Source organism: Zeus faber (genome assembly GCF_960531495.2).
Source record: "Zeus faber genome assembly, chromosome: 20".
Lineage (NCBI taxonomy): Eukaryota > Metazoa > Chordata > Actinopteri > Zeiformes > Zeidae > Zeus > Zeus faber.
This window is the reverse complement of record NC_137207.1, coordinates 10560759-10571895: the sequence shown is the minus strand read 5'-3', so window position 1 is coordinate 10571895 and position 11137 is coordinate 10560759. Positions and strand designations below refer to the sequence as shown.

Sequence of the window (11137 nt, the reverse complement as noted above, 5' to 3'; positions counted from 1 at the left end):
CTCCTTATCCCTCTGGGTCCCAATGGTAGGTGGACGTGACAAAGCAGTGGCTGGCGAGAAAGCAGAGAAGCCAGAACACCGGTGAGTGGAGCTGTGATGGAATTGTTCGAGCGACCCCCCCCCCACCCCCATCCCTCCGCCGACGCAGCCGCAGGAATAGCCTTGCAAACGCGTGAATCGGCGGATCGATCCGCTCGAACAGGGCGGGCGCACGGTCGTTGCCTTCGGCTAACGAATGGATCAATCAATCTCTTTAGAAGGAGGAAAAATGTCGGAGTCGCCGAATCGGCGTTAATGGCTATTGATAACTGATTACAGGCTAATGAATACAGGAACACCAGGGAGGGGCCTCATGACGGCTGTGTTTGACTAATCCATCCCCCTGCTTGTTTGCTTGCGCTTGCAGATGCAGCCCGCTACGTCCCGCACAGCGGTACGTGAAATGTGACTGTGGACGAAGGATGGTGTCAAGCATTCTTACACATTAAGTGAATATTTTTGTACTCAACCCTTTATGTTCACCTTTACAGTGTGGAATTGGATCTGTGACGCCGCAGGTAAGGAAAGCACCCATCCCTGGATTGCGCTACACCTCATTATTGCTCCACACGAAGCGTTATATACATTTTTTTTCTTTCCCGACCCCGCAGAGGAAGTCACTCTGGACTCGGACACCGCCAACGTGGACCTACTGATCTCCAGCGACGAGAAGCGCATGCGCTGCGGGGTGGAGCGCCGCGACATGCCCTGGTGCCCGCAGCGCTTCGAGGGCTGGTGGTGCGCCCTGGGCCGCGAGGGCTACGACTCGGGCCGCCACTACTGGGAGGTGGAGGTGGGCGAGCGGGACTGGCGCCTGGGCGTGGCCAAGGTGTCGGCCCTGCGGAAGGGCTACCGCTCCCTCAACACGGACACGGGCTACCTCACCCTGCGCCTGGAGAGGGGCGCCGAGTTCAAGGCGCTGACGGTGCCCGCCGTCCCGCTGCCGCAGAGCCTGGCGCCCAGGAAAGTGGGCGTGTACCTGGACTATGAGCAGGGCCAGCTGTCCTTCTACGACGTGGAGAAGCGCTCGCACGTCTACACGTTCAACGAGCGGTTCACAGAGAAACTGTACCCGGTATTCGGGACCGTGGAGGTGGTGAAGGATCTGGTGATCCGGCCGGCGGGTGCGAGGGAGCGCTGCCTGTGCCCGGGTCCCTGCCTGTGGAACTGAACCGCTCTGTTCTGCGGAACGCACGTAGCGCCTCCATCCGCAGCAAGCTAGTGCGTCGACGCTTTTCTTTTCCTTTCGGGGCGCCTTGCCGGCACAACGGCGAGTTTGAATCGAGTGTTAGTCGCGTGGCTCGAAGCAGGGCATGCTTTGGTTTTACGGGTTGCCTTGTGAGATTATTGATAGAAACAGCCGCCATGCTGCGTCACACCGTCTCTCACTCCGCCTCGGTCAGGACGGATGTGTGTTTTTGTATCGAGAATATTTTTTTCTTTCTACAGATTCAAAACATGCACAGACTCACCTGTGTAATGCAAATCCTGCATGCACGTGTACAAAGTGTGAAGACACGGTTAAAGGATGTGTGACCCAATGCTACTGCGTAGTAGAGAGTGAGGACTCACACCAGCTTATCCCAGTCTGCGTAGAACGAGTGGGGGTTGAAGGAGTGAAGGTAGACGGTGTGTGTGTGTGTGTGTGAAGCTATTTCTCAGTCGGTTCTTTCCCCTCCATCTCACGCTTGTTGCAGTCTTTTCATTTGTACGACAGCAAGGTTTTATAGTTATTTGACGGCAACAGGTCACGTAATATTATGATTGCAATGTCATGTTTTTGTTTCCAAATATCAATAAATTACCCGGTGGTAAAGGGTCAGTGTCTTGCGTGGTTTTACCCCCCAATTTCACATTACACAAAATGGTATTTATTTAAAATCTTTATTAAGTGCAAAAAAATTGACATACTCAGATAAAAAAAGGAATGAGACATGTAGGAATTGCTCGACCGTTAAAAGGAGAAACAGATACAATACATTTAATAGAGAAATTATTTGATTTGGTTTTTGGTGTAAAAGGATTCCGTCACTTATCCACTCCACATTTCCCCCCCGCAAGAATTATGTATAGTATTATAGAGACAAAATACAATGAGAGCAAAATGTTACATAAAATTAAAATACAATCTTTATGTCTGAATGAGATACATTCTGGATACCAATTTACACGAATGGAACATCCGGCCTTGTACAATGATATATCTGGGGGGAAAAAAACTTTTTTGAGTCCAACACTAATAAAATAGAAACATAACAAAGAACCAGCTATTAGTTTATTATTTGAGTGCATCCTCCACCTCTGTCTGGAAATTGAGCTAATCCTGGCAACGAGCAACAAGCACATATTATGTATCATATTTGGCAACAAAATTATTATATATATTGTGGAAAACTCTTTGAAATGAAAAGAAAAGCTGTTTGGAAAGACAGCATATATTACCAAACTTTTATACAATAAAACTTCCCTAAAAAATATACACACATAACTTGCATACTCTCGACCACTTAGGAACAACATGACGATGTCATTACCGTCACTTCCTGTCATTGAGCCACTTGTTGAAACTGGGAAGTCCCCAGTCTGTCTCTGCTCTGCCGGCTCTATCTGCCCAAAACAATCAGCGGCTAATCTCCCCCCGGGGAATATAGTAGTGGTAGTTGGCGAGGTGGTGGTACTATGAAGGAGTTTGGGTGGATTACTCAGAAGGAAGTGGGTAATAATTTACTATGTATGCCAAAGGATATGAGGCCAATAGGTCAGTGCTGCTAAGCGGTTCATTTGATGACTTTTAAAAAGCGAATCTATAACTGAAATAAAGAGCCATACAAATAAATTGGATTTGACATGAATATCATCTCATTTATATCTATACACAGGTGAGGGAGAGGCGATTGGGGGGAGGGGAGGTTAAGGTCACTTTGGATTACAAAACAGCTCCGATTATCAGGGCTGGTCTGATTTAAATCCTCAATCTGTGTCAATAGCTATTAGAGGGAAGGAATTAGAGTGTTGAAACCAGTAGACGTAAAACCAAAACCAGCGAATGCAACATGTTGGAACCTGCAAAATGAGTATTTAACCTTAATAACACGAGGCGGTTAGAGGCCACAGTTTGTAACAGACTCATGAGACGCGCTTTTTTTCCTTTACAGCGCTTTCGACAGCGTTTCAGGCGCGGCTCTTCTCCCAAACGCGACTGACCACGGACCGCGACAGATGATCCCTGGGCCGCGCGAAACCTTAGCTTTCGTAGAACCTCTCCACCTTCTTGGTGACGGTGGTGCCGCCCACGGCGCTCTTCTGGACCACCTCCCTGGTGACGTGGCGCGTCACCATGCCGCTCGTCTCCGTGTGCTGCGTGGTCATCATCATGCCGTCCCCTGCAGAAACGCACACTTAGCACGGACTTCCACGCACAAGGATTGAAAACGGGTGGAGGCTTTTTTTACCAGAAAAGTAGGGGTCATCGAACATGGTGTGGGACACGTTGGTGTGCGTGGTGACTTCTGTTGGCAGCTGGAACACGTCTCGCCTCGTCATCGAATGGCTGTATTGAGACATGGCACCTGAAGGAGCCAGGGGAGGAAAAAGGACGCAAAAGGAGACGTCAGCGGATCCTTCTCTGTCGTATCGCAGACGTTCGTTTTTTGTCATCTCGGAGGCCCTTTTTCCCCGCCCCGGCCCGGTGCGCGTTCCCCTCACCTCCGTCCTGGGATTCTATGGTGATGATGCCCTCCCTCTCGGGGCCAAAGCCCTGCGTGGTCCTGGCCTGGACTTTGAACTTGTAGGGCACGTTCTCGATCAGGTCGGGCACCGTCAGGCTGGTCTCCGAACTGTCGCCGCTCACCTGGAAGGACCGCACGTCTCCTGGGCCAGGGAGCGAAGAAGGTGAGGGTCAGGAATTGAAATATATATATATTTTTTAAAAGGCATGGCACATTTCTTTCTAGTGAATATGCGTAGCTACGCTATGAATGTTCTATGAACCTGATATAAGAGTTACTTGGGAAGATCGGACGAGCGTGACCGAAACGAATAAAAATAAGAATTCAACGGCGTTAATCGCAAAAAACAAAGCATACTGGAGTGTAATTCCTGACAGTGGAGCTCCCGTCCCTGTTCCCGTTCCTCACCTCCGCCGTGCAGCTGCTCGCAGGTGACCACGTAGCCCAGGATGTCTCCGTTGGGCTTGCGAGGTTTCTCCCAGCTGAGCTGCAGGGCCTCGGGGCTCAGCGCTGTGAAGACCAGGGGGCCCGGGGCGCTGGGTGTGCTGAGGGTGAAGGGAGAACCTGTGCGGGAAGACGAAGGGGAAAGAGAAGGACGCCGGTGAGGTGAGACGGAAGAGTTTATAGGAGAGTTGGCAGAAATAGCAAGAACATGAGGTCACAGGATGCAAATCGCAAGAAGAACGGAGCATGCCCAAAGCCCATTACATTATTGCAAGGACATTCGTTTTTAAACAAGATTATCACAATTGGACATCCGTCACTTATCCCCTGACACTACCTTAGTCTTAAAGTAGAATACATCTCTGTATCGACCCCCTGAATTGGTGAAAGTCTTTTTTTGGGGGTGGGAGGAAAACAGCGCAACCAGAGGGAACCCATCCAAAAAAAACGGAAAACAACACTGAGAGAATACACGACGGGACTGAAAAGAATACCTGGCATTGGGCTGAGGGGACTCTTGGGGTCGACGGCCGACTCGATGGTGATGACCCCCTCCCTCTCGGGGCCCCAGCCCTCCTGGCTCTGGGCCTTCACCTTGAACAGATAGGGGTGGTTGGGCAGCAGGTCCTGGACGATCACCGAGTTCTCCGCGGGGCTTCTCACATTGAGCTGCATCACCTCACCTGTGAAGGGGGAAGGCCGGGGGAACGCCTTTCAGTATAATACAGCTGAACCACATTTCAAAATGCAATACAGTGTGCACATCTGTGAGTGGACTGAATGGGACTGGCTAGCAGGGACTCAATCATTATTAAATACAGTAGAGCTTATTCATTTTTGTTTTCCTTTTTTACCTCCATTGAGGAGCTGGTACAGTACACAGTAGCTCAGGATGTCCCTCTCGCAGTGTGGCTCCTGCCAGCTGACCTTGAGCGCAGTGGGACCCAGTGCTGAGAACACCAGCTTGGTGGGGGTGTCAGGGACCCCGGGGTTCAACCTTGTGTCTATAGGATAAAGGCGGCTTCATGAAAACGGGACATTTGGTCGATACAAGCAAGTGTCTCTTCAAAGTGTGAAAAGGGTTTGAAGATGGCAGGGGATTTTCGGGAGCGAAAGAAACAAGGACACGACAAACAGGGAAAGGGGAGGAGACCGTCAAACAGAAAGATGAGGAGCACTGGAAGATGAACGGAAAGGCATTAAGCAATAGACAAGTTTGCAACGAGCAACGACAAAAATCTGCTCCGCCCCCTTTTGAGCTCCGACATGTGGGAAACTGAGCGGACAGGCAGCGGACTCACCCTGGAGCACCCTGTCCAGACTGAGGAGGGCGTCGCTGACCTCTGACGACTGGTTCCTGGCCCTGGAAGCCTGCGACACGCTGTAGCCGAACTGGCTTTGAGAGCTGCTTTCAGTTCTGCCCAAGCCAAACTCACCTGAGAGCGCAATCAGCACAGCAGAGGGATGGAAGTTGGAAAAAGGAAAAAAAAGGTAGAGGCAGAGATACGACGACCAGGGAGAGTTGAGGAATGGGTGGGGGTAAGTCAAAAAAAGGGTCAGAGATGAGAAACGAGGTGGAGAGGACAAGTAAAGAGAGGAGAGGAATAAGTGGAAGTCAGCACAGCTCCAGCAAATCTCTGTGTGCACAAGCCTGACGTGCAGCCCACAGCCCCCTCCCTGCCGAACGCAAACAGGAAACCTTCCTTCAACCAGAAGTGCAACCGGGCCACCTCGTTTTTTTTCACATTCTACTTTGGAATGGATCCCAGCGGCTGTAGCCTTTAGCCTCACCTAGCTCTGGGAAGTGGCCTGAGATGTCTCCCATCACGATGGAGTCGCGGATGTTCTCCTCCATGTAGCCCTGGTTCTCCGAGCGCTTCCTCATGACCACCTCCCTAGTGATGACTCCTCCCCGAACCGTACCGCTCTCCATCGAGCCGCCGCCGATCAGCATGTCCTGTCGACGGGAGAGGGAGTTCCCTGCGAGGAGAAAGGGATTAAAGAATCGGAGGGAGAGGAATCCGGGAGGCAAAGTTTGAGACGATCTGCGGCCCGCCATCCTACCCTGTCTTGATAAGTAGGTGGTGTTGGTCTCCATGGTGCCCATGGAGCCTGCGGCCCCTCTGTAGTTGGAGCTCAGTGTGGACATCGGTGAGGACGACGCGGACATGTTCCGCGATGCCGAGCTTCCGGGAAAAAGGAAGCTCTGGTCCCACTTGCCGTTCAGGAACTGATCTGTGATGGAAGGGGGGGGGGGGGGGGGGGAACCCACACCAGACATCGCAGTGTAGTTCAGAATCACAAACACATCTCGATGAACAAGCGAAGAACAAGCGTTCCAGAAATGATCCGAATCGGGTATTTTGGTATTCGGCATTTCAGAAGCTAAAACAAATACACCTGCGGCCGCGAGAGGAAAACCTGTTGGGGAGATGCGTGCCAACAGTTAGATGGGAGAGATGGACAAATGGACAGATGCGAGGAGGGCGAGGCAGCAGGGGAGGACGAAGCCCGACCCTGAACGACCAGACAGCTGATGACAACTCCCACTGGACCATTACAACTTAAGGCAGAGAGGCGTTGCTGGGTGCCCGAGCGACCGGCCATGCACGTGGCATGCTGTCTGCTTGCTTGTCTTAGTTCGGCTGGGTCGGATGTGGTGGTGGGGATCTTCACCTGTCAGTGGGCTGGGTGGGCGGGACGCGGCCTCATCCGAGCTCGCCTCCGTGTCTGTGCTGAGCCGGCGGCACGGGATGATGTCCACGCTTTTCTTCCAGGTGACATTGCGGAGCTCTAGGCAGGACCCCACCAACTGGACATGTTTCCAGCCTTTTGTGTAAGTGTCGGGGGCGTTGTTTTTTTTTTTTTTTGAGGGGATCAAGAGAAGATTTGTGGGAGGGGGGTGATCGGGTGGCTCGTTTCAACTCACTCCTCAATAGAAAATTAACGAACACGACCACAGATGAAACCTGTAACACGCTAGATGTTAGATAATCAGAAAAAATACGAGCGGGTGTGCTGTTTCCGGGATATGATGGCTTGTCTTCTAAAAGCACAGAACTCCTCTTGCGAGCCCGATATGGAGGAAGAGAGTCAGCAATGCCATCTTTAGTAAAGAACAAGTAGAAAGGGTGGAGAGTGCAGGCAATAGCAGGGGGACATAACAAGAAAGAGGATTTTTTAATTGTACAACTCTACTATTGCAGATAATCTGGATGAGAAATGGATTGTCGCCCGCACTTAAAAAAAAACGACCAACACACGGAAGATTGGAGAAGAAGAATACAGAGTTGTTATTTAGGCACAAAGTCAGGGAGGGATCCAACTTGCCCCCCCGGGAGGAGAACATGAGTGTCATCCCTACCGCAGTGAAAAGTAACGTATAACCGCAGTATTGTGGTTTACCTACGGTGGAGGGCGGTGTCAGTCAGTGTGCATTACAATAACAGGACAAAACAGATAGAAGCTTGCAAAAATGCACAGGATAACATTTCAACGAGGAATTAGAAATAAGGGGTGATTCGTCCGCGTCCGGACGCTACTCTCCGTGCGCTCCGATTGCGGAGAGCCGTGCCCCGTTCATATTCGCATTGAACAGCCGAATTAGATTCGACTGACAAAATTTGTGTACAGCCCTTGAAATAATTAATAGTAATCTGAAACACACAAAGGAAATCCCCTATATTTAATGCACTGCCGCCCCTGCCCCCGTATGTGGCGCGCAAATCTCAACTGACGAGCGGGAGCGGAGCAACTGAAAGGTTTCTCCAGAAGTCCTTGACAGCATGGAAGACAGTCAATGATGATGACTTTCACCAGCAAAAAAAAAAAAAAGGGAAATTATCATTTGCGGTGATGACAGTAATTAGCTCAATACCGCGGTGACGTATTGCGTTGATGCGGTCACCGTCACAGCCCTACCTCAAGCATTTCTCGCAGAGCCCTCGCAAAAATAACACAGAAGTGAAAAAAGGAAACAGAGGAGAAGGAAAAAAAGACGTTTTCATTCCCTGTATTTCAGGCCTTCCTCCTCTTTGAACGATGCAAGCTGGACAACAGACTTCTTTGCATGAAACAAAAAGGATGATTTAACATAACCGACCTCTACCCGCACTTTTTTGGACAGGGCATCGAACCAAAAATTACACCCGCCGACCCCATGTTACTGAAACAGATAGACGGCACCCACCTTCGCCCGAGACGCTGGGGGTCTTGGAGCCGGTGGGAGACTTCAGCACCTCGCTGCTGTACATCAGGTAGCTGTCGTACTCATCTCCGGCATCGGCGTCGACGATGGGGATGTCGGGGATGATGGGGACTGTTGGGTAAGATACGGGTCAGGGGGTCAGCGCCGCATCAGCAGGGAAACGGAAAGGGAGGCGGGAATAGACAGGTCAAACGGCGGACCACTGATTGGCGCGGGCACATACCGATACAGGCATGAGACATGGGTCCACTAGCAGGCATGAATAGGGAAGAATATGTTCAAAGCAGAAACCTGACACCAAGTCAAATAAGTGGGACACTAAATAGAGGCTTTATCCCTTTCACCCTGACCTGTGAATCAAGTCAGAGGTCTGTAATGGAGAAAGACGGATTATTTGTGATTTGTAATAAGGGGTTTTCAAACTGGGGCCTCCTAGGGCTCCTTAAAGGAATTGCGGGAGTTATTTTAGATATACTTACGTATGTTTTCAATTTTATTCTTTCACATTTCTTTTCACGGTTGAAGTTTAATGTTAAACCAGCCAGCCACCGGCTCCATGCTGCGCCTACTGTAGTGTTGTGTTGTTCATGAACGATCCGATTCTTTTGAACGAAAACAATTTTTTTCAAGTTCAACAGTTTTATGTCGTTGTTCGTTTGCACTGGAGCCATTAGACGCCCCTTTTCCGGCATGTTCGCGACGTCGAACTTGACACGCAAGAAAAAACAAAAAACGTCATTACTGCTGGCAATGGGAAAGGTGTCAATTGCCTATTAATAGCGGGTTGATCCGGATTTGTTCCGGAAGTGTTTAAAGAAAGTGTCCCCGTCCCGCATGGTTTAGTTCCATATCGTCCCGTACTCACTTGTGTCGTTCCATAAGGAGACGTAAAATAAAATTAAAAACACACTGTTCTGGCGCGCCGATCGCGGCCGCCACTTCGCTGGCAAGCCCACAGTTGGTACCGTCGGAGAGGGGGACAGGTGCGTGAACTGCGCCCCAATCGCCCCCTCTCCGCACGCCCCGGGATTGCGTCCTACGCGGGCGCCTATATCGCCTATGGGAAAAGTCGGCCATGTCGTTACTGGAGGTGGATCGAATCATATTTTTTCATCACTACCACGCTTAAAAGAAGAGGGTATCATGCCAAACTCATATTGCACTTTAGTTTAACAATTAAATAGTATTGAATAGTGAGTATTGAATAGTTCAATAATTGTATTGAAACATTGGACATCTTGAATGTTGTTTTCATTTAAGACCATGGATAAAAGTTCCTTGCTTTAAGTGTTTTACAAAAACGATAAGATCAAAGTTATATTGGTCTCCCTTTTTTATTTTTTTTTATTTTTTTATTTGCTGATCTGAAAAATTATCCGATCCGTGACTGAAAACGGTGAAACGATCTGAACCGTGAATTTTGTGATACGTTGCACCCAAAAAAAAAAAATATATATATATATATTTATACACATACGTACGTATATATGGCCCAAAAAAAAAATATACAGTGGGGCAAAAAAGTATTTAGTCAGCCACCAATTGTGCAAGTTCTCCCACTTAAAAAGATGAGAGAGGCCTGTAATTTTCATCATAGGTACACTTCGACTATGAGAGACAGAATGGGGGGAAATAATCCAGGAAATCACATTGTAGGATTTTTAATGAATTAATTGGTAAATTCCTCGGTAAAATAAGTATTTGGTCACCTACAAACAAGCAAGATTTCTGGCTTTCACAGACCTGTAACTTTTTCTTTAAAAGGCTCCTCTGTCCTCCACTCGTTACCTGTATTAATGGCATCTGTTTGAACTCGTTATCAGTATAAAAGACACCTGTCCACAACCTCAAACAGTCACACTCCGAACTCCACTATGGCCAAGACCAAAGAGCTGTCAAAGGACACCAGAAACAAAATTGTAGACCTGCACCAGGCTGGGAAGACTGAATGTGCAATAGGTAAGCAGCTTGTTGTGAAGAAATCAACTGTGGGAGCAATTATTAGAAAATGGAAGACATACAAGACCACTGATAATCTCCCTCGATCTGGGGCTCCACGCAAGATCTCACCCCGTGGGGTCAAAATGATCACAAGAACGGTGAGCAAACATCCCAGAACCACACGGGGGGACCTCGTGAATGACCTGCTGAGAGCTGGGACCAAAGTAACAAAGGCTACCATCACTAACACACTACGCCGCCAGGGACTCAAATCCTGCAGTGCCAGACGTGTCCCCCTGTTAAGCCAGTACATGTCCAGGCCCGTCTGAAGTTTGCTAGAGGGCATTTGGATGATTTAGAAGAGGATTGGGAGAATGTCATATGGTCAGATGAAACCAAAATAGAACTTTTTGGTAAAAACTTAACTTGTCGTGTTTGGAGGAGAAAGAAACATGAGTTGCATCCAAAGAGCACCATACCGACTGTGAAGCATGGGGGTGGAAACATCATGCTTTGGGGCTGTTTTTCTGCAGAGGGACCAGGACAACTAATCCATGTAAAGGAAAGAATGAATGGGGCCACGTATTGTGAGATTTTGAGTGAAAACCTCCTTCCTTCAGAAAGGGCATTGAAGATGAAACGTGGCTGGGTCTTTCAGCATGACAATGATCCCAAACACACCGCCCGGGCAACGAAGGAGTGGCTTCGTAAGAAGCATTTCAAGGTCCTGGAGTGGCCTAGCCAGTCTCCAGATTTCAACCCCATAGAAAATCTTTGG

At 49.2% G+C, this 11137-nt stretch overlaps 2 protein-coding genes across 3 annotated transcripts in view; one reads left to right on the top strand and one right to left on the bottom strand.

The window, feature by feature from the left end:
- LOC307245363 (uncharacterized protein) overlaps positions 1-1210 on the top strand; it is a gene marked incomplete at both ends in the record, with an annotated part of 2984 nt that extends 1774 nt beyond the window's left edge. The window contains 4 exons of the mRNA XM_080020910.1: positions 30-81; positions 407-433; positions 531-557; positions 651-1210. Coding sequence (XP_079877036.1) covers positions 30-81; positions 407-433; positions 531-557; positions 651-1210 — 666 coding nt within the window. The remainder of the gene's footprint in view (positions 1-29; positions 82-406; positions 434-530; positions 558-650) is intronic.
- Positions 1211-1915: 705 nt separating this feature from the next.
- The window catches only part of itgb4 (integrin, beta 4), a 29466-nt gene continuing 20244 nt past the window's right edge, over positions 1916-11137 (bottom strand). The window contains exons 33-42 of one of the 2 annotated variants that reach the window (XM_080021963.1): positions 8401-8529; positions 6276-6446; positions 6003-6191; positions 5513-5647; positions 5066-5215; positions 4706-4894; positions 4176-4331; positions 3745-3909; positions 3492-3608; positions 1916-3422 (exon numbers count right to left, since the gene is read on the bottom strand). In XM_080021963.1, coding sequence (XP_079878089.1) covers positions 3283-3422; positions 3492-3608; positions 3745-3909; positions 4176-4331; positions 4706-4894; positions 5066-5215; positions 5513-5647; positions 6003-6191; positions 6276-6446; positions 8401-8529 — 1541 coding nt within the window. In that variant the 3' untranslated portion in view covers positions 1916-3282. The remainder of the gene's footprint in view (positions 3423-3491; positions 3609-3744; positions 3910-4175; positions 4332-4705; positions 4895-5065; positions 5216-5512; positions 5648-6002; positions 6192-6275; positions 6447-8400; positions 8530-11137) is intronic. The other variant, XM_080021964.1, reaches the window with a different exon arrangement.